This window comes from Esox lucius, chromosome 5 (genome assembly GCF_011004845.1).
Source record: "Esox lucius isolate fEsoLuc1 chromosome 5, fEsoLuc1.pri, whole genome shotgun sequence".
NCBI lineage: Eukaryota > Metazoa > Chordata > Actinopteri > Esociformes > Esocidae > Esox > Esox lucius.
Window position 1 is genome coordinate 3,323,129 of NC_047573.1, and position 21,541 is coordinate 3,344,669.

General features: G+C 39.6%; 1 protein-coding gene across 2 annotated transcripts; it reads right to left on the bottom strand.

The window, feature by feature from the left end:
* Positions 1 to 1,375: 1,375 nt before the first annotated feature.
* On the bottom strand, positions 1,376 to 20,195 carry LOC109615769 (chitin synthase chs-2-like). Of its 2 annotated transcripts, XM_029119799.2 has the most exons (19): positions 20,163 to 20,195; positions 19,858 to 19,993; positions 19,293 to 19,481; positions 15,484 to 16,520; positions 15,105 to 15,200; positions 14,828 to 14,986; positions 14,452 to 14,626; positions 11,363 to 11,464; positions 10,815 to 10,956; positions 6,905 to 7,105; positions 6,533 to 6,817; positions 6,263 to 6,442; positions 5,702 to 6,107; positions 5,578 to 5,615; positions 5,289 to 5,353; positions 3,812 to 3,922; positions 3,404 to 3,618; positions 1,862 to 1,943; positions 1,376 to 1,743 (listed from the first exon to the last, which is right to left on the bottom strand). In XM_029119799.2, the coding sequence occupies exons 1-19, from the start codon at positions 20,189 to 20,191 to the stop codon at positions 1,633 to 1,635; spliced, it is 3,759 nt and encodes a 1,252-aa protein (XP_028975632.2). In that variant the 5' UTR covers positions 20,192 to 20,195; the 3' UTR covers positions 1,376 to 1,632. The 2 variants fall into 2 exon arrangements, with proteins under 2 accessions (XP_028975632.2, XP_034148233.1); XM_034292342.1 differs by lacking the exon at positions 6,263 to 6,442.
* Between the last annotated feature and the right edge of the window lie 1,346 nt (positions 20,196 to 21,541).

Here is a 21,541-nt window from a genome sequence, read left to right on the forward strand (position 1 = left end):
TTACTGAGTAAGTGAGGGAGTGATAGGCCATCCCTTGTTAAATAGCATAGTGGTTAGAGACACAGACTGCCATGCAGCTGACCGCTGTTCCAGCCTTGCTGCAAACAAAACAAATTAGGTATTAAAATTTGTTCAGAATAGACAACAACTTTGCTGGCTGCAACCTCCTGTAGCTATTTTATAGTATGCCTTAAACCAAGCGGTTTACGGTTATATTGTGAATGTGGGAACATCCTGGTTCTTCAATAGTTTGACCCCACTTCAATTCCCTTCTCAGTCTTTCCAAATTCTGTATCTCAGAAATGTTCATCCACCTGGTGCTTTTCAGCCTTAACACAACAATGCATATCTGTAATACCATGATTTTCATATATTTGAGAGAATAATGGTATTACATGACCCTTTTATACTGTTATTGTTTTCTAAAGAAAGGAACCAGCCATGGAGTGATTTGAGTCATTGATTTCATTATAAGTAGGCCATGGAGTGAAGTAGATGTGTTGCACTGCGTGAGGCACATAGTGCTCACACCAAATACTGACTGGTTTTTGGACCCCCCCGGACCCCCCCAATGCAGTGAAACTGCACATTTTAGAGTGGCCTTTTATTGTGTCCAGCCTAAGGCACACCTGTGCAATAATCATGATGTCTAATCAGCATCTTGATATGCCACACCTGTGAGGTGGATGGATTATCTCGGCCAAGAAGAAGTGCTCACTAACACAGATTTAGACAGATTTGTGAACAATATTTGAGATTAATAGGCCTTTTGTGTACATAGAGAAAGTCTTAGATCATTGAGTTCAGCTCATGATAAATGGGGGCAAAAACATAAGTGTTGCGTTTATAATTTTGTTCAGTGTATTAGAGAGAATAATTGTATTACGTGACCCTTTTATACTGTTATTGTTTTCCAACGAAAGGAACCAGCCATGGAGTGATTGGAGTCATTGATTTCGTTATAAGTAGGCTGTATTAGCTATATATTCTTTGTGCAAGACTACTCTTTAGTTCCATTAATAAATGTTCTTTTGTCCACGTTATTTCAGCAAAAATGTAATGGCTGAGGTAAAAGTTGCATTCTGCTGTTTAAATAGTGTAATGATTAAAGACAGTCTGCCACATAGAAAACCAGAGATTGAAACCTGCCAGCGACAACAATATTCATCCCTCCTAATCGGCTGAACTAGGATTGCCTGGTTCCTTTTCTGGTTTCAAGGTCTTTTTGTTTTGTTTTGATTTCCTCTCCTTCGATTGGACATCCTGACTACTAGCGGCATTGGGCATTTTTAAATAGCAAAACATTTCTCTTGTGAGAGCATGCAGTGAGATGCTTTGTGTGCCCCACTTGGCCCCCTGAAACGCTGCACGCAGCTTTAATTGCATTCTGTTTTTTATTAGCATTCAAGCAGCATCCCAACTTTTGGAAACAGGGTTGTAAATGAAATAGCAAAACGTTCTTTCAAATCGTAGTCTTTTAAAATGAAAAATAATCCCAGTTTAGCATATGATTTGTAAGAAAAGAAAATGGCAGCAAAATAATAAGGCTGCAAGGAACATACATTTAACATTTAGACTATACCACACATTTTCTGCAATACAGAATCAGTTAAGCTGCTCAGTAATAGGATTTCACACTAGAGTTTCTGATTTGTGTCTCTGGATTATTGCAGGATTCTGTATCGTTAAAGATTTGTCAAGGTACATGCAGTTGTTTAGCTCAGTTTCCAGGGTGTCGGGAATCTGTAAAGTTGTGTCAGAAGTTGTGGAGACGCCATTAATAACGTCATAGTTACAAATACCAACAATGTTGGCCTACAATATTACAATATTCATCAAGACAAGGATAATGCTAATTTACCTGCATGTCATCATCTGATGGTATTGTACTGGTGCTGGACTTCATACTCAAAAATGCCACAAAATGGATTAGAGTATAAATTCTAAAGGAACAGATACAAAATAATAATTTATTCATAGATTAAATAGAGAAAGCAAAACTAAATTATCTATTATATATACAATGATCAGCCATAACATTATGACCACCTGCATAATTTTGTGTATGTCCCCCTTTTGCCACCAAAACAGCCCTGACCCGTCGAGGCGTGGACTCCACTAGACCTCTGAGGTGTGCTGTGGTATCTGGCTCCAAGACGTTAGCAGCAGATCCTTTAAGTTGTGTAAGTTGTGAGGTGGGACCTCCATGGATTGGGCCTGTTTGTCCAGCACATCCCCCAGATGCTCGATTGGATTGAGATCTGGGGAATTTGGAGGCCAAGTCAACACCTTGAAGTCGTTGTGTTCCTCAAACCATTCCTGAACCATTTTTGCTTTGTGGCAGGGCACATTATCCTGCAGAAAGAGGCCAATGCATCCATCCATCCATCATCTTCCGCTTATCAGGGGCTGCTGCCCCCGCGACCCGGCCCCGGATAAGCGGAAGAGGCCAATGTCATCAGGGAATACCGTTATCATGAAAGGGTGCACATGGTCTGCAACAATGCTCAGGTAGGTGGTTCGTGTCAAAGTAATATCCACTTGAATGGCAGGACCCAAGGTTTCTCAGCAGAACATTGCCCAAAACATCACACTGCCTCCACTGGCTTGCCTTCTTCCCATAGTGCATCCTGGTGCCATGTGTTCTCCAGGTAAGCGACCCACACGCACCTGGCCATCCACGTGATGTAAAAGAAAACGTGATTCATCCGACCAGGCAACCTTCTTCCATTGTTCCGTGGTCCAGTTCTGATGCTCACGTGCCCATTATAGGTGCTTGTGGACAGGGGAAAGCATGGGCACCCTGACTGGTCTGGGGCTACGCAGCCCCATATGCAACAAACTGTGATTCACTGTGTGTTCTGACACCTTTCTATCAGTACCAGCAATAACTTTTTCAGCAATTTGAGCTACAGTAGGTTTGTCGGTTGGATCAGACCATACATGTCACCCTTCGTTCCCCACGTGCATCAATGAGCCTTGGTCTCCCATGACCCTGACGCTGGTTCACTGCTTTTCCTTCCTTAGACCACTTTTGATAGGTACTGACCACTACAGACCGGGAACACCCCACAAGGGCTGCAGTTTTGGGGGTGCTCTGATCCAGTCATCTAGCCATCACAATTTGCCCCTTGTCAAAGTCACTCAGATCCTTACGCGTACCAATTTTTCAACTTTGAGGACACAATGTTTGCTTGCTGTTCACTTGCTGCCTAATATATACCACCAACTGACAGGTGCCATGATAACGAGATTATCAATGTTATTCACTTCACCTGTCAGTGGTCATAATGTCATGGCTGATCGGTGTATACAAAATACATAAAAGATACACGAATAGAGTGTTTGGTAAGTCTGGGTTGGAATTGTGTAATCCTGCCAATTAAAACTGAATAATATTCACCTGTGGTAGAACATGCCAATAAACTGGATCAGCAGTAAGGATGTGAATCCTATAAGGAACATCAGTCCTATTGGGTCGATGTATAGAAATTGGCCAGTTGGGTTAAGATTGAGATCATACTTTGGGATTTTGATGGTGACTGAGCTTCCAATGAGCTGAAGAGTGAACGTCGCCACCAGCCACATGGCATTGCAGATGAAATACACAAAAGTCACCTGTACGAAGAGGAGAAAGTCTGTTTCTATTAAATAGGACATGACAAGCAAGGACACAAAAACAGTAGATTATTTCTTAATACATCATTGTTTCAACAGCAACAACTCTACTACCAGAGGAACATTTTAAGTACAAGACCTGTTTGATTGTAATATAAAGTATATTGAAATAAGAAAACACCATACAAAGTACCTTATTTCTAAGCTCCTTTAGCTCATTTGCAATTATTTTCTCTTTTTCTTTATATTCAGCCAGTGGTTCCAAATAGACCTGCTGGAGCTCCCTCCAAAAGTCCTCCTCTTCCTACAGCACATTAAGAAACTTATCAAATAGTCAGAAATATGTATTTCTGGATATACAGTTGTGCTACAAAATGTGCATACCATTGGCGAACTGGTAATATATGTACCATTTGTAAAGAAAACCTATGGGATTCACATTCAACTGTAGGCCATAACAGAAAAGCATAGTCATAAAACAAAACATGGCAAAAAATAAATAAATGAACTGACCCCTGATCAAAAGTCTGCATACCCTTAGTTTTTAATACTGTGTATTGCCCCCTTTAGCGTCAATGACAGCGTGCAGTCTTTTGTAATAGTTGTCTACGAGGCCCCTAATTCCTGCAGATGGTATAGATGCCCATTCATCTTGGCAAAGTCTTTGGTCGTCTTGCATGAACAGCATGTTTGAGATCTCCCCAGAGTGGCTCGATATTAAGGTCAGGAGACTGTGATGGCCACTCCAGAACCTTCACCTTTTTCTGCTGTAACCACTGGAGGGTCAACTTGGCCTTGTGCTTAGGGTCACTGTTGTGCAGCTCATTTAGGTTTGTCATATTATCGTCTTATTGTGCTCCTTGAAACAACCACACCGTCTTTTTCCAGAGCAGTCTGTGTTTCTCCTGAGGTTACCTGTGGGATTTTCTTTGTATCCAGAACAATTCTTCTGGCAGTTTTGGCTGGAATCTTACTTAGTCTACATGACTTTGGTTTGGTGTAAAGAGATCCCTGAATTATCCACTTCTTAAGTGAATGAACAGTACTGACTTGCATTTGCAAGGCTTTGGATATCTTTTTATATATTTTTCCATCTTTATAAAGTTCCATTACCTTGTTACCCAGGTCTTTTGACAGTTCTTTTCTGCTCCCCATGGCTCAGTATCTAGCCTGCTCAGTGCATCCACTTGAAAACTAACAAACTAATTGAATATTTATACACAGTCACTAATTAAAATTTAAAAAGCCACAGGTGTGATAAATTCACCTTTAATTTCCATTTTCACCTGTGTGTGTCACCTTGTGTATCTTTAACCAGGCCAAACATTCAAAGGTATGTCAACTTTTGATCAGGGCCACTTGGGTGATTTCTGTTATCATTATGATTTAAAAAGGAGCCAAACAACAAAGTGATAATAAATGGCTTCATATGATCACTATCCTTAAATAAACAGATAGAAGACAATAAAAGGTATATCAGTCATATTTTCAAAATCAATGCCAAGATTTCACAGGGTATGCAAACTCATGAGCACAACTGTAACTGCTTACCAGTGTGGAGGTGTTGGGCAATATTATATAAATGTATCCCTACTACATATCTTATTCATGTATTTCTAATATGTATTGTATTAGTTCAGGAGTAGCATATTATGTTGGAAGAACTCTACCGTCGCAAGACATTCTTCATTCAGATGGAAGTCATGGAACTTATTCTGTAGATGTGTTACCCAGTCTGAAGATACAGAGAAGAGGGTAGCCTGCATAGTTTACAAGATGTTCCAAGTACATTCAAACATTTTAGTCATTAATCTGTAACTAGATCAGATAACCACACAAAAAAGTAAATTTTTTACAGTATACATGTGTTTTTTGTGTGTATTTACGATCTGAGTGCTTGTTATATCTTTATAAGATAATGTTTAATTTTCACACAATGTAACAATTTAATTGACTCACTTTGTTCAATTTTCTGAAATAAATGAAATTCCACATTCCTAGATGGAAAGGAATCAAATGTTCAGTGTTAATACAAGAGACGCAAGCGATGAGAATGATTACACTTAAAAGATAATGTAATTACCTGTGATGTTCCTGACTGGTCAGATCAGGGTAGTCTTGAGACTTTTCATCCATTATCACTGTTTCTGTCACCTGGCCATTCTGGTCTGCCAGTTTACCACAGTCCCAACAGGGACATTTGCAGCACTTGGCCTGTAGGATGCGCTGTGTGATGGTCTGGGTTGGTGGTTTAGGAGCAGCTGGGCCACCTGTCTCCCTGGTGCCCCAGGACACATTGTTCATGTTGACCATGGAGTAGATGGTCAGCAGGAGGTAGCCACTGGGGATACAGATGAAGTAGAGGAGGCCGTAGATGACCAGATGGAACTCTTTAGGGTGGAGTCCTGCTGTGATGAGGTTCATCAGAACCATAGCGATGATAAACAGGCCGCTGGGGGTCCAAATGGTCTGCTCCTTGACCATAGTTCCTGAAATAAACAAATAATATTCCCATCATTTTAAATGAAAATCCTTGTTTGATAGCGCCCATTAAGTTGACTGTGCCATTAGTCTCGAACTTTGAGGTTAGTATTAGAAATTATTTTTATTGCAGAAAAAGGCATTGGGTAGAGTCATAATTTACCTATGATGGAAAGAGCAGTTGCTATCATTAGTAAAGCATACAAGACACTCAAGAGGGCTGCAATGGTGATCTGTGTGTCTGACTTCAGCTTGAAGCATAGAATCAGATATATGACAGGAGGAACCACGGCAAGGAACAAAGCTAAGTTGGGATGTATTTTTAGGATTAACGTCAAGCAACCTGCGAAAGAAAAGGAGGGAGAGTTATTGTGAATGATTATCATCTTCCCTGCTTTTTTCCTGTTTAAAGTCAACAAACTCAGGTGCCAACCTGCGATCATTATGCAGATGGTGGCGGGACCTAGGATGGCGGCGGCCATGCTGATAATCTGGTAGAGAATAAAGGGTTGGGAGATGGAACGGTTCCTCTTGGAGGTCAGAGACCCTGACCCCAAAAGATCGATGGTGTTGGCCATGGTGGAGGGACCCCAGCGCCGTCTCTGGTTGTAGAACTCCTTGAAGTCCTGAGGGGCATTGGTGTAGGCATCTGATGCAGCGTTGTACTCCACCCTCCAGCCCTGCTGCAGAAGGAGAGTACAGAGCCAGCGGTCTTCACCTGTGACCGACCAGAGAGGGTTTTAATCTACTGTAGAGAATAGAGTACTGCTGGCTGTGTTAGTCTAGACTATGAATAATCATTTACCTTGATCGTATTGTATATAGTGGGCAGCCTCTGTGGCTTTAGTAGTGTATCTCTTCATCACGTTGTCGTCCATGAGGGCTGCACCTCTGAACAGACTGAAGCATCCGGGGCTGCAGAGCACACAACCAAACACATGCTCTGCTGTCTTCTGAAGCCAGTGGCCCACAGCATACTCAAACTTCTGGTACCAAACCATAGGACCTGGGCAGAAAAACAGAATTATCTGACTTCTGGAAAAGCCCCCATTGTTAGATTGTTAAAACTTTAACCTTTACTAACAATTTATTGATGCCCAATTTGTGGTTATGGTCGTCTTTTGTGCAGCAACTCACAGCGAGCTCGGTAAAGTATTATGAGGATGTGTCCTCCCATACACATGCTGCCAAACTGTTCTGCTTCCTATCATATTGCTAAACCACGATATTGCACACCCAGGGAATCAGTCCTAGATTCAAGTTAGGGCACTGGTTCTCGAATTATGGTACACATACCACTGGTTGTCCACGGTGCTCCCTTTAGTGGTACGCGGTGGAGTCTCTGAAATACACAGTAGGCCTACATACATGCACCGTGTGTTTTTACGTGTGTCTCAACAATCCTGCAAAACTAGGAGCGCTCAAGTCTGTGGCTGGTGCTCCTACAGCTTCGCAGACCTGTTTAGCACTGTGTAAGGAACATATGGTGCGTGTGTGTCTACACTGTGCTGGCACAAACATTTGACACGCATTTGGCGCTTTGCAGTAGTTCATTTTGGGCCCTGGTTACGAGTAGCTTACTACCTGTTACAAGCTAAGCTGTGATGGCAAAATAGTAAGCAGAGGTAGCTAAAATGATGAACGGTTCAGAAACACTGCAATCGTGCCTCCAAGCGGGAACTGTTAGGAAGAGAAGTGTGGATCAGGAGGATACTTTTTTGAGCAGCCCTGTTGAAACAGAAGTGGATGACAGTGAACTGAGCCCAAGGGCTTCTTCAGCAGTGCCAGCAAAGTCTCCACAGCGCCTGCTACTGTAGCCAGCAAACGGTGCAAAACAGTGAGGAAATATGACTTGAGTTTCATCAAATGTGGATTCAGCTGGAGCGAGACAGAGGAAGAGCCCAGGCCGCAGTGCGCAGTGTCTGGAGATGCGTTGGACTCACTGCGGCGCCCAATGCAAGGACCTGGTGGTGAAGAAGATACCCGAAGAGTTGAAGTCTGTGCTGGACTCGGCTGTGAAAACTGTGAACTTCACTCAGACCAATGCATTCTCATCTATTCCATGTGCTGTGTGATGAGGTGGGCAGCGAGCATGTCCAACTCTTGCTTCATATGGAAGTAAGGTGGCTATCAAGAGGGAAGGTGCTTTTGAGGCTTTTCGAATTGCACAGAGAGGTCTAAATGTTCTTACAGAACAAAAGTTGCCCCTCATCAAAAGCGCTTTGTGTCAATTGCTGATGTAAAAAGGGCTTTCAAAAAATACATTTAATTGTTTGATTGATTATCAGATGTTTTAGAACATACTGTGTGGCTCAGTCAACTAGCATACTTGTCAGACATTTTCTCTTGTCTAAACAAACTGAATTTGGGACTACATCAATGTTTTTGATTTGCAGGACAATATCAACGCAATGCTGAAAAAAAGAGTTGTTCGAATTAAAAGTCAAGGCAGGTGATGTTTCAGCTTTCCCCGCTTTGGAGAGTTTTCTGTCTGACAACAACCTGACCCTTGATCGTGGAGTCAGGGACAACATCGCTGCGGACCTCGTCTTGCTCAGACACAAAAATTCCACACATTTTTCCAGTGACATCTGAAACGAACAACTGGGTGAAAAACCCTTTCAGCATAGAAACCGCTGAAATGTCCAACTTCACTGTCGGTGAGCAGGAGAGTTCACTAGAATGTCTTTCAACAGAACATTGAAGTCTGCTTTCAGAGGTCAGTCGTCATGTTGGACTTTTGGATACAGCAACAAAGTGAATACTCTATGCTTTCTCCTTCCTTTTGCGACCACATATCTGTGCAAGAAAGGCTTCTCTTAACTTGCCGTCATAAAAACAAAAGACAGAAGCAGGGTGGACAATGAGCCAAACCTGAGACTGAAGCTGACCTCGATTAACCCAGACATTGCCAGACTGTGTTCGCGGAGGCAGGCTTATGTAATTTGTCAGTAGTCACCAACATGCTGGTCAACTTTTTACATTATTTGTATTTAGCCTAAAAATACAGTTGTTATTGTCATTGTTCTCACTTGCTGTGTGTGTGTGGCTGCCCCTTGCGTTGTATGAGAGTTGTGTAGAAGAGTTTTAGTGGCAATACTAGAGCTCCCCTTTTGTAGAGCGTAGTTATCAACAGTCAACAATAAATGTGTGTGAACTGTGCGTAGCTGAATAGGGTGGGCCTACGCTACTGTATTTTAACATCAGTCATGGTGGTACATAGAGGACCAAATATGGTACGCGGTGTAAACGTTTGAAAACCACTGAGTTAGAGGGGTAGCATGGAACAATTGGACCTAACTCTTTTTGATTTGTTTCTGTGAAAGAAACCAATTTTAACCTTTAACTTAACAATGTTTGCTGAACCTTGTGAGAGGAGCCGGCCAAGAAGACCGAATGTCAGTGAGTGAGTGACTGGCTGACTACCCTTTGTTAAATAGCAAAGTGGTTAGAGACACAGTCTACAAACCCAGAGGTCCCACGTATGAGCCTCAACACAGTCAAAATAAATTCTGTGTTAGGATTTGTTTGGCATAGACAAAAACATTGCTGGCTACAACCTTCAGTAGCTACGTTATAGTAAGCCTAACATAAAACTGTTTACTAATGTTGGTGCATTTTAGTACGCATCTGTGCATGCTTTTTGAGTCAGGATTGACAAAAACTTTGCTGGCTACGTTATAGTAAGCCTAAAATACCAATCTTTATGGTTATATTGCAGCTATTTCGGGGTGATTTTCGAAGTACGCATCTGTGCATGCTTTTTGGGGTAATATAGGCTAGATCACAATCAATTGGGCAGTAAAAGAGTAGGGGTTTCCACAATTTTCACTTGATGAGAAAGTCAGTTATTGTCACCTACAGCTCCGTAAAAAATTAAGAGAGCACTGCACCTTTTTCTTTCCTTTCCAAAAAAGTTGAAAAGGAAAGTTTTGAGTGAGGAACAAAATCGTTCAATTTGCAGTGGTCTCTAAATGTTAACTCTTCTGTTTGTCACACACAACCTTCCTTTTTCGACTTTTTTGAAAAAGAAACCAAAATGTGCAGTGAACTCTTAATTTTTTCTGGAGCTATATATTGATAGTTATTGTATCAATGTCATTCATGAATGAATTAAAAAATAACATTTTTGTGCCATGAAATGAAATAGCTTTGGCATTGTAAAGTTAATCTGCAGTCTCGTTAGCAATTGCTCAATTCTTATGACTATTCCAAGTAGTAAGTTAGTAGATACTAGTACGCCTGTTACTGGCTAATAAGCTGTTAAAATGGCCAATGGCAAAAAGCCATACAGCTCATAGATGCTATTTGTGGTGGAGGTAAACATTAGTCAGTTTAACACAATACTTAATGGTGAAAGCGAAATATTCTGTGGAGTAGTGGTTAAAGACACAGCCTTTCATCTGGGAGACCTAGGTTCAAATCCAGTGAGGACAACTGGACAACATCATTTCTGATTGCCAAGGTACTTGTGGATGGAAACACATTCTATAACAGATCCGTTCAGGGTGGTAGTTTTGAGAACATCCCAAATGTAGCATCAACCTAAAATCCACAACAGAATTTTCTAGGAATTGGATCAGACTGTAATTGTGCAAACGCTTGTGCAAGAGAAAGAGCAGACGTGTACAAAACTGTTTCATCAGCACACCTCCCTTACAATGACGACTGACGTCTTGTTGTAAAGACAAAAGTTACACCAGAGCTTCACGCACCTGCGCCTGTTGGATGGATCCTTCCACATGCCGCACCTACATCTGGGTAGCGTTTCAGTCGGTCTACCAGGAGCATTACAGCAGAAGGCTGGAAGTCTGTGTCCCCATCCAGCGCCAGGAGGTAGGTGTTGGCCTTCTCTTTCTAACAGAACACAAAAGTCCAATTGTCTACATTATATACAGTGTGCTCCGTATGTATCGGGACAGTCATGGCCACAGGAAATTGTTTCAAACGGGGGGTTGATAATGGTGGATGGTGTGGTTGAATTGAATGGGATTGGAATGTGGGTCAAGCGTGCTCATCTGCAGAAATGACGGACATATTTGTTCTTCAATATACTCCTGAAAAGGAATTTGAAATCAAACCATTTTGTTTTGGTAGATAGAATTTCTGTATGGATTGGTTTTACCATTTCACCTAAGACATTTCAGTCTGTCTATAGAGCCGAAAGAAGAAAATAAATGTTTTCTGTCCCATTAATTAATAAAAAATATTATGACAGCAATTCATCCAATTACAGAAATAAAATATTGTTTGAGAGGTTTACCTCAATCTTTTCCATCAATTCACTCTCATCGTCACCCTCCACAAACTTCTTGAAATACTTCCTGTTGAGTCGCCAGCCAAGAATGTAGTACAAGTACATAATCTGCACAAAACAGTGAGTGAATTAAATAAATATCCTTTTTCATGTCTAATACAACTTCGTCATTCATCTTCAGGTCTAGTCGGGGACTCTTAAGGCAAGTAGCAGCTCTTCTGGTCATGTGGTCACAGTAGGGTTAGGGTCAAGGGACCAGAATGACAACCCCAGAGGAAGTGGTCCTGCTGAACTGCAATGAGGGACCTTGGACCACTCAAGCCCCTATATTTAATTCATAAAATACCTGGATTCATGTCTTAAACATTTTGTCCAACAACTGGTTAAAAGCTCTGATTTTGAAACTGTAACATTGGTGTATTAAAATTTGCAATAGAGTTTCATAGCCCTATATGTTGTGCCCTGGTACATTCTGTACGTTTTTGGCAAGCGTGCCGCACAAGCCCTGAAAAGTGAAGCCAAAACGTCTCGATCGCCCCCTAGTGAGTGGTCCCAGTATAGGTCATAAACCCCGCCCTCCCCATGTTATTCAATGGGACGCGAGACCAACTAAACAATTAAATTACCCTTCAAATATATTTTTTCCGAAGCTGGTTTCTGTCATTTACTGTAGTTTGTATCACGCTAATGTAAATTCAAGAGTTTCTTTTTAAAATAAGTTTGTTTTTAGTTAGTTATTTAATGCTCTAAAAACGGTGGTGTGACGTCGTGATTCACAGCTGTGATTGACAGCTATCTGAGCCGAGGAGCCACTGAATCTTCGGAGGACTGAGGAGATTGGAACTTTACATTTAATCTCTAAATTTCTATAATTGATATAATTTCACACGGACATAATGGGTTCTTCTGCAGTACATTGTGCTAACCGATCTGGCATTTCCAATCGATCTTTGAATTTTTTTCGGTAAGTTAAATTTATAAGCTATTTAATTAGTAAATAAATGTAATGGGCTAGCTAACGTTAGCTAAAAGACAACAAGCCTCGTTAATAGCCATGTTAATAGCTAGCAGGTGATCGTTAGCTAGAAGTTACCAATTATTTTTGTATTAGGCCTATTCTAAATTAAGGTTAAACATGATGTAAGTTAGGCTATAACATATCGTCTAGGTTTAACAAGCAAAGGTTGTACTGTACTTGGACTTGCGATTGATTACGGTATGCGCATTCTGCGAGGGAGAGTGAGGGCGGGGCACAGGGGTGGAGCCGTTGATTTCACGGCTTTACGGCTTTACTTCCTTCTCGCAACTGCGCAGAACTGGTCCCAAGATCGCTATCTGCGCAGACGCAAGTCCAAGATGTCAGCGCCGTATCAGGACACTGGTGGCTTCATTTTTCACCAATGGAAAAGAGCGAAAGGGCGTCGTCCATTATTTATACAGTCTATGGTCAGGTCCTGGTATAGCAGGCTTGCCGTGCCAGTGAGATCCAATGCCCTCTATAATGTCAGGTCCTGGTATGGGAGGCTTGCTGTGCCTGTGAGGTCCAACGCCCTCCTTTTGGCATGTTGTACTATAACCCACCCCCACCCCGGCAAAAAAACATACAGAATGTTGCATAAAATTGGTTGACATATATATTTCTAGGGGGTTAATTATAGTGTATTTGATGGAGTGGACAGCAAAGATACTCAAACCAGTATTCATAAAATACAGTTGGGAGAACAAGTATTTGATACACTGCCAATTTTGCAGGTTTTCCTACTTACAAAGCATGTAGAAGTCTGTAATTTTTATCATAGGTACACTTCAACTGTGAGAGATGGAATCTAAAACAAAAATCCAGAAAACCACAATGTATGATTTTTAAATAATTAATTTGCATTTTATTGCATGACATAAGTACACCTACCAACCAGTAAGAATTCCGGCTCACACAGACCTGTTAGTTTTACTTTAAGAAGCCCTCCTGTTCTCCACTCATTACCTGTATTAACTGCACCTGTTTGAACTCGTTGCCTGTATAAAAGACACCGGTCCACACACTCAATCAAACAGACTCCAACCTCTCCACAATGGCCAAGGCCAGAGAGCTGTGTAAGGACATCAGGGATAAAAATTGTAGACCTGCACAAGGCTGGGATGGGCTACAGGACAATAGCCAAGCAGCTTGGTGAGAAGGCAACAACTTATGGCGCAATTATTAGAAAATGGAAGAAGTTCAAGATGACGGTCAATCTCCCTTGGTCCCTTAGCCAGTCTCCAGACCTGAACCCAATAGAAAATCTTTGGAGGGAGCTGAAAGTCCGTATTGCCCAGCGACAGCCCTGAAACCTGGATGGAGGAGTGGGCTAAAATCCCTGCTACAGTGTGTGCAATCTTGGTCAAGAACTCCAGGAAACTACAAGAAACGTATGATCTCTGTAATTGCAAACAAAGGTTTCTGTACCAAATATTAAGTTCTGCTTTTCTGATGTATCAAATAATTATGTCATGCAATAAAAATGCAAATGTATACTTAAAAATCATTCAATGTGATTTTCTGGATTTTTGTTTTAGATTCCGTCACTCGCAGTTGAAGTTTAGCTATAATAATAATTCTACATGCTTTGTAATTCTACATGCTTTGTAAGTGGGAAAACCTGCAAAATCGGCAGTGTATCAAATACTTGTTCTCCCCACTGTATTACAAATGTATTTTGAAAACCTCCCGTTAAACATAATTACACAACTAGACATTTCAGAACTTATATTGAGTTGATATTAGACTGCAAAAACAAGTATTCAGTTGGTATATAAAGTAATATTTTTTTCCTCAATTGCTTTATGACCTTTAAAACCTAAATAAAAACTAAAATGAATATTGTATATTTACCTATCAGGGAAATTAAGTCGTTATTTTATGGTTATTAGGATTTTAATTTTGTCTGTCAAATTAAATATGTTTACAGGTCATTCATGTACATTTGCGCTACATGTAATTAGGACATGGATTATATTACTGTAATTCATAGCTTTGTAAATGTTCTATTCAAGATGTACCCAGTCAGACCTCTAACAGTCAGAAGTTAAACAGTATATTGACAGCCTTGTCTCACCTGAGACCATCTCTTCTTGTTGCGGATCAGTAGTTTGTCCTTAAAGTGCACCATCAGCTGGTTTCCATGAGGGAGGGTATACTCCAGTCGACCTCCGTAAGGGGTACGAATGATCCTCTGACTTGTTTGAAATGGGTGCTCTCTGAATATGCCTGAACAGTCATCACTGAAGATTCTGAGGTTGAAAGGATAAAATAGGGAAAATTGACAAACATCTTTATCAACTATACTTTTATTTCTGCAGTACACACTGAGTTTAATGAGTTGGGACTTAATAAGTATTTTATTGACAAACTAAAATACATAGAAAAATTTTTCACAGGCCACATCACATAAAACTACACTTATCTTGCTTCACAATTTGTTAATTGTTTACCTGTAAACCTGTTGGACAACCTCCACCAGGTCCTCTGCATATTGGTTAATGTGTCGTTCTTTGCTGCCTTTCAAGTCTTTAAAAGCATCGTCAAAGTAAATGTGGGACTCAAAGCTAACATCATTGTTGGGGTTATTCTTTGGCCTGTATTTGTCCAGCCTGGTAAAGAAAGAAAGAAACAAAACATGAGTGAATAAATGTATCTTTACTCTAGCTCTGTATTTTATTCCAACTGTTAATCTGCTAATCTCAATTATGTAAAATAATTGGACTGTACCTGAACATTGAGATGATCATTTTCATCATTTCATCATGACTTTCATGCCACATTGTTGCACACAGAAACACTGTGACTGGGTCATCTGGCCTGTGGCTGGAGGAAGTAAATGTTAAAATCATGCTTAGTGATAAACAGCAGTTAAAGGGGAATTTCTATTGTAGTTATTTAATTTGACATTTCTGCTTTGTATTTGTGTGCCTGTTTTTTGTTCAAAATAAGCATATATGAATGTTGTGTATATTTCAATGTTCCATGCATGCCCTATTCAATTTTATCACAAAAATGTCTTTTAAATGTACATTTTGGTCAACATTTTGGTCTGTCACACAGACAGACACAACCCTCATGCCCTCCGAATAATCTACAAAAACCTTACACTTTTTTCTTCATCCGAATCTTAAAATGCGTGTTGAGCAATATGGACTGTTCCAGAAAGGCCCCTTCGTACATCCTTCTCACAAACAGGTCCTGGGTCCTCTCGATTCGCTGCAGCTGGAGGCCCCAGATGTAGACAGTGCAGAGCACCCAACCCAACCACCAGCAGAGTGAAGAGCCAACTAAGAAGCCTATTTCTGTTCGGTCATTAATGTCCTCAGGACAGAGGGTGTGAGTGATGTCACTGACCAGTCTTTCAGGCAAGCTGGCATTGTGATTTAGACCCATGCCATTTGTGATGTCATAGCAGTACTCTGTCATTGTGTAATTAGCACCATTGGTTTTACTCAAATTCTGGTAGAAGATAATGACAGGAGCTATGAAAGCTGCCACAACCCCTAAGGAGGCCAGGTAAACAGGTAGAAGGAAACTCCGCCGTATAGCGTGCATTTTACAGGCCACCACAACGAACCAGTGGCACAGAGCAGAGGACACTATCTGGATCCCCACCAAGATCCAGATCACCCTCCTCACGTTGTCTGGAACTGATGTCACCGATGACCAATCTCTACCAGACAGAGGGACATACGCCCCCACCACGGCAGCAGTAACCAGGATCCGAACCACGCTGGACAGGATGCCCACCAGATTCCTGGATCTCGCTATGTCTTCAGATATACTGTTTAGGAAGGGGTTTCTGAAGAGGGTGCTGTAGTTCTCCCACCAGTTCAGTGAGACAAAGATGGTTCCCACTATAGCAAGTCCAATCATGATCTTCATCTCTCTATCTTCTCTTGATAGCAGGTAACTGATGATGAAGACCATGTATCCTGAAAGAATGAAGACTATTGAGATGATCGGGGGCACTATGAATCGGCTCGTCTGCCTCGCGAGACACTGAGCGACCACCTGGAAGATCGAGGACAGGATGCAGACGCTATTCAGAATCATCGCGTTTGTCACGATGTCGAAGAACGGCATGGCAACGATGGTGAGAACAGCTGTCCCGAATGCCACCAGGAATTCAACAGACAGCACCTAGAAAACAGTGAAATAAAGGACAAACTTCTGGAATGTTAAACCTGACAGGGCTGGTGTAAAACCACTTGCTTACAAACATGGAGAGCTACAGTATGATTGTGATACATTTGCAAAAAAAACATCACAAATCCAGACAAAAATTGGAGGTTTACAAAAACTGTTTATTATTTCCCCGTAGTCCCAGACTGCGTCTTTAAGTAATATGCAGCTGCAGGCAAGGTATTTGACAACATTTCACTGAATATGTCTAATTTTGGGGCGGACCAAATTTTCCAAATTGTGAGCAGCAGGTAGAATAGGTGAACTGGAAGAAAGTGAGTTTGACAGGTACATTTAGAAATGTCTGAAATACTTCTAAAGTCTTGGTATCACTGCAAATCAGAAATTATTGGAATTTCTTCTGTTTATAATTGTTCAAGTGGTACAAGGAAAGCTAGTTTGGCAGGTACATTTTGAAATGTTTGAACTCAAACATACCAGTCTTCTAAAATGTTAATGTGTCAGAGATATGTGGTTCATTTATGTTTAACCAATGTGATAATATTATGTTTGATGAGGATATTTTTATTTGGGGTTACATATTTATGTTGGTTTATGTTCGCCTGAAGGGTTAATATTTTGAATGCAATATTCCAACAAAAAAGCGCTTCTCCGCATCATGAACAATTTATGAATTAATTAAATCACAAAATTCTGGAAACAAGGGACATTTATTTGTCTACATAACATCACAGGAAATGACATTCCCATGACATTTATTCAAAATGTTGTTGTTTTCATGTTTTTGTTGGAAAGCACTCTGTAACACAATTTTTATTCTAAGTAAGAGTTGCAAAAATAAGAAAGATTATTGTTCATAATCCCCCCCCCCACCCAAGTTATCATAGTTGCAACATACACATTTGTACTTCAAAAGGCATTCCGTAGATTCTGTATTTGAACCCTGAGGATGCATAAATCAAATCTAACACTCTTATTCTAATTACAGTCTACTGTATGGTAGAGCATAACATTTGATTTATGCATACAAAGTTTAAATAGAGCACTCTGTGGGTGGAGTCTCACAAAATGTTAAATAAAGTGTCTCACAGAGTGTTGAATATTTGTGAAACTTACAAGATAAGTCAGTAAACATTACATGTCATGTCATTACATTTTTGCCACATACATACTGATACCAATTAATAACTTCTAAATAGTTATTAATTACTAGATAGTTACGCGACTGCTGAGTAAAATGTTTTGTTTTCTCTCATTTGTGTCTAAAGGCAGCTACTTTATCATGTTGTTGAACTTAACTAACTAGTTTGGATTTTTGACTCCCTTTGTTTGATCAGAAAAACATACTCTGTAACTGAATTCATTAACAGACATCTAACAATTTTCAGAATGTGAAAACATAACCTACTGTATCATTCCTAGGGACTTGAGGTCTCATCTAAAAGAAAAACACTAATCTCTCATACAACCCCGTTTCCAAAAAGGTTGGGACGCTGCGTAAATGGAAATGAAAACAGAATGCAATGATGTGCAAATACATGTCAATTTTGAATTTAGGGTTTAAATGATTTGCATATCACTGCAATCTGTTTATCTTTACATTTTACACAGCGTCCCAACTTTTGTGGAAGCGGGGTTGTAAAACCTACTACAAAATTCTGACTATCAACAAAAAAATCCATAACTGTAGCAACCAGATGTTTCTTTCAAAACAAGGATATTAACATTCAAGTGAATGTGTTAATCTAAACTTTTGACTGATACTGTATGTGCAGAAAAGTGTAGCACGTAAAGTGCCACTACAAGTTGATAGGGAAAAATGCACTAATTTCCACAGACATTTCTGAATCTTATTATCCAAGATTCGATTGGTTATACAACACAATGCAATTGACTGTCAGATCCCCAGTCAGATCATATCTCAGAGATGTATGATAATATGTGAATTACAGACTGTATCCGAAATGATGCTATGAGAAAAAAATATCCTGATATTAAATAAATAAAATAATATATTATTCACCTTTGCTAAGGTTTGCAGTTAATTTCTGAATTATTCTCCATATGTCTTCCTCTTCCTGTCTGGTTTGTTCTAAATGTATTATTAACTTCAACTGTCTATTTCCTGCAGCAATAATTTTCAGACAGCAATTTGCATGATAAGTGTTCAGCCTGTTTTTATGTATAATATAATAATAATGATTTCACTGGGTATTTGAAATCTGAAAAGTTGTTATTGTAAGGCGTGATGGTTAGGTTCATATAGGACTGTTTTAAAATAATTTCAAATAGGTTATTTGTGATCACATATATGTAACAGGTTTTGATAATGACCTTTAACTGCACTTCCAAGCTGATAAGAAAACATCCCCAAAGCAAAATAGAAATTCGGGCAAACATCTCCAGTTTTGACCCAATGTCGCGCCCCAGTATGTTTCCAACTGACCCTAAAGGTAAGAACAATATTAAGATAAGGATAAAAATCCAGCATACTAGCCTTTGAACTTCTAAAAGGAAGAAAAGCATGAACACATCATCATTCCCCTGCAACCTCTAACATAATCCAAAGGGGCCATCTGTTACTGTACTTCCTGTTTAGATGACTGTAAGACATCTGCAGGGAATGTTTTAGGTTAACTTTCAAATAGTACTAAACTACATCAATGTCTACACTCCTACTACTGACCTGGGCAAAACAAGTTAGTCCCAGGAACATCTACATCACCTTAGGGAACAAAATAATCTGTTTTTAGAACAACTGATTCTTACCCACACCACAGTCTTCCTCATGGGTTTCTGGGAGTCTTTGAATATTATCTTCCACAGGCATTTGATGAGGAGCAGGACACTGGGACCAATCAATGCAACACTGACACTGAGGAGAGCGCATGGCTTTTGGTCAGCTGGGACTGTGTAGGTGGTGTTACTTGACAGTGTTATCAGGAGCAGAAAGGATCCCTGCAAAACACATTTTGGTAAGTGTATATCTAGTATTTAGTTACCTTAATGACTTATTTAAAATAACAGAGATAATAGGAGTTATAAAGGTTTTCTAAGTAATTTATAGACAATAGTTATTAGGTTAACATGTTTCTGGACTTGGAAACATGTGTAGTCTTTTAAATGAATAGAAAAATAGTATGATTTGAGTCTTGAATCTTTTTACTTAGAAGAGTTTAGCCCAAAATATTAGCTAGTTTTACTTCTTTGTTAGAAATCCTTAATAATTAGAAATTCTTAAATGGTACATCAATGTGAAAAGTATAACAATGTAATGGCAAATTTTGAACAAATTTTGAAAAAAAAATAAAAATCACCCTTCCTCAACTATTACCTTACTAAATATGGCAAGAGCAAATACAAGAAGGCCAACAATAAACAAGGTTATCCATTGCAAAAGTTTCACAAGTTTTGTGGATTTCTGTTCAATTTTGATGACAGGGACCTCTCTACACACGTCCCAGGATCTCCTATGGAAAAGCAAATGTTAAAAATGCACTGTGGTGATGTAAAAACATGAATCCCTACTCAAAGTTAAGTAAGATAGTGATTTACATGCTAACCATTCTTATAAAAATGCAATTTGGCTTAAAAAAATCTGTATTTTGCTAAGTATGAAAATGTATATATAAATATTACCTGAGCGTATGACTTTCATCCACAGTCATCTTGACCTTGCTTGTGCTATTTGCATGAATGAAATAGTGAATGTGAAGACATATTTATAGTATAGTCCGGGTCAAGGTGCTCATTTGCATATGACATAACATAAGGATGGAAAAATGACAGATATTAACCACCTGGCAGTATTAAATACTTAGAACTTGGTTTGATCTCAGTTACCCCCCTCAAGGGTTGACCTTCCTATATCTTCTAAATGTACTTTAGTCAAGTATGCATTCCACATTTGACATGAAAGACAATTACAAGTGTCCTAGTTTTTGAGGTTTGGTGGTAGTTAGAACAAATCAAGAGCAGGGGTGAATCCAAATGATTCCATTGATGTCTATGACATATGTGAAAAGGTTATAGTTCAACAAGTACAAATAGCATCAACAATATTTGAACAGTCTAAGTTACATTAGTCTGTACACTGGTTTGGTGTTATTTTTGGTGTTATTTTTTCCATAGCAATGTCAAATACTTTTATGAACATTAAATGATAAAATGTAAGTTTAAACATTTTAATTGGAATCAAAAAAGGCACAGTATTTTTGACTGATCTGCATGTTTAAAACTTCAGCAAAAAGCAAACAATGTAAAATAGCAGCACTTTGAAAGAGTGTAGAATGGGGAATATGAACAATATGCGTAGATGTATTGAATATTATAAATATAATAGAAGTGTAATATGCATATGAATGGTACATCAAAATATACACTGAATGTACATAGAAAGACATCAGAGCATTTGTAATGTTCATGTGATCAATATGATCATAGTAATCATCGTTCCCAACATTCATCAAAACGAGACGTTTGTTTGTGAGCGGCCCATCACTGCAGGGGACCTAAAGAGAAAGGGGTGAGAAGCGACCCTCCCTTCTTCTCCTAACACCTCACAGATTGTTACTCAGCCATCAGTATTGGCACACAGATCTTCAACCCATCCAAAAACATAAACGACTCACTCCTGACAGCCACACGAACATCTTACATACCAAAAACATTCATTAATCACAATGCATTGACAGCGACACACCCAACAAACCCAGCATTGACACACAAACACATTCTGCACACTTTGCCCTTTTTAGAGCATTCCAACAGACTCCACCCATAAGAGTAGGACAGTTAGAACAGAAGACATCAACATTCTTATCCTCTGAGATTCCATGATGGAGGACTTTTGTTCAGACTCATTCAGCCATGGATCAGGTCTAGTTCGATCTCCTTATAAAATTTTATTTCATTTTTTATTTGGTCTTCAACCTAATTTCAATGTCATTGCATGTAAGTAACATTCTTGTCACACAAAAAATCTTGCATATACATTTTTGGATGCGCTTGTAAGACTC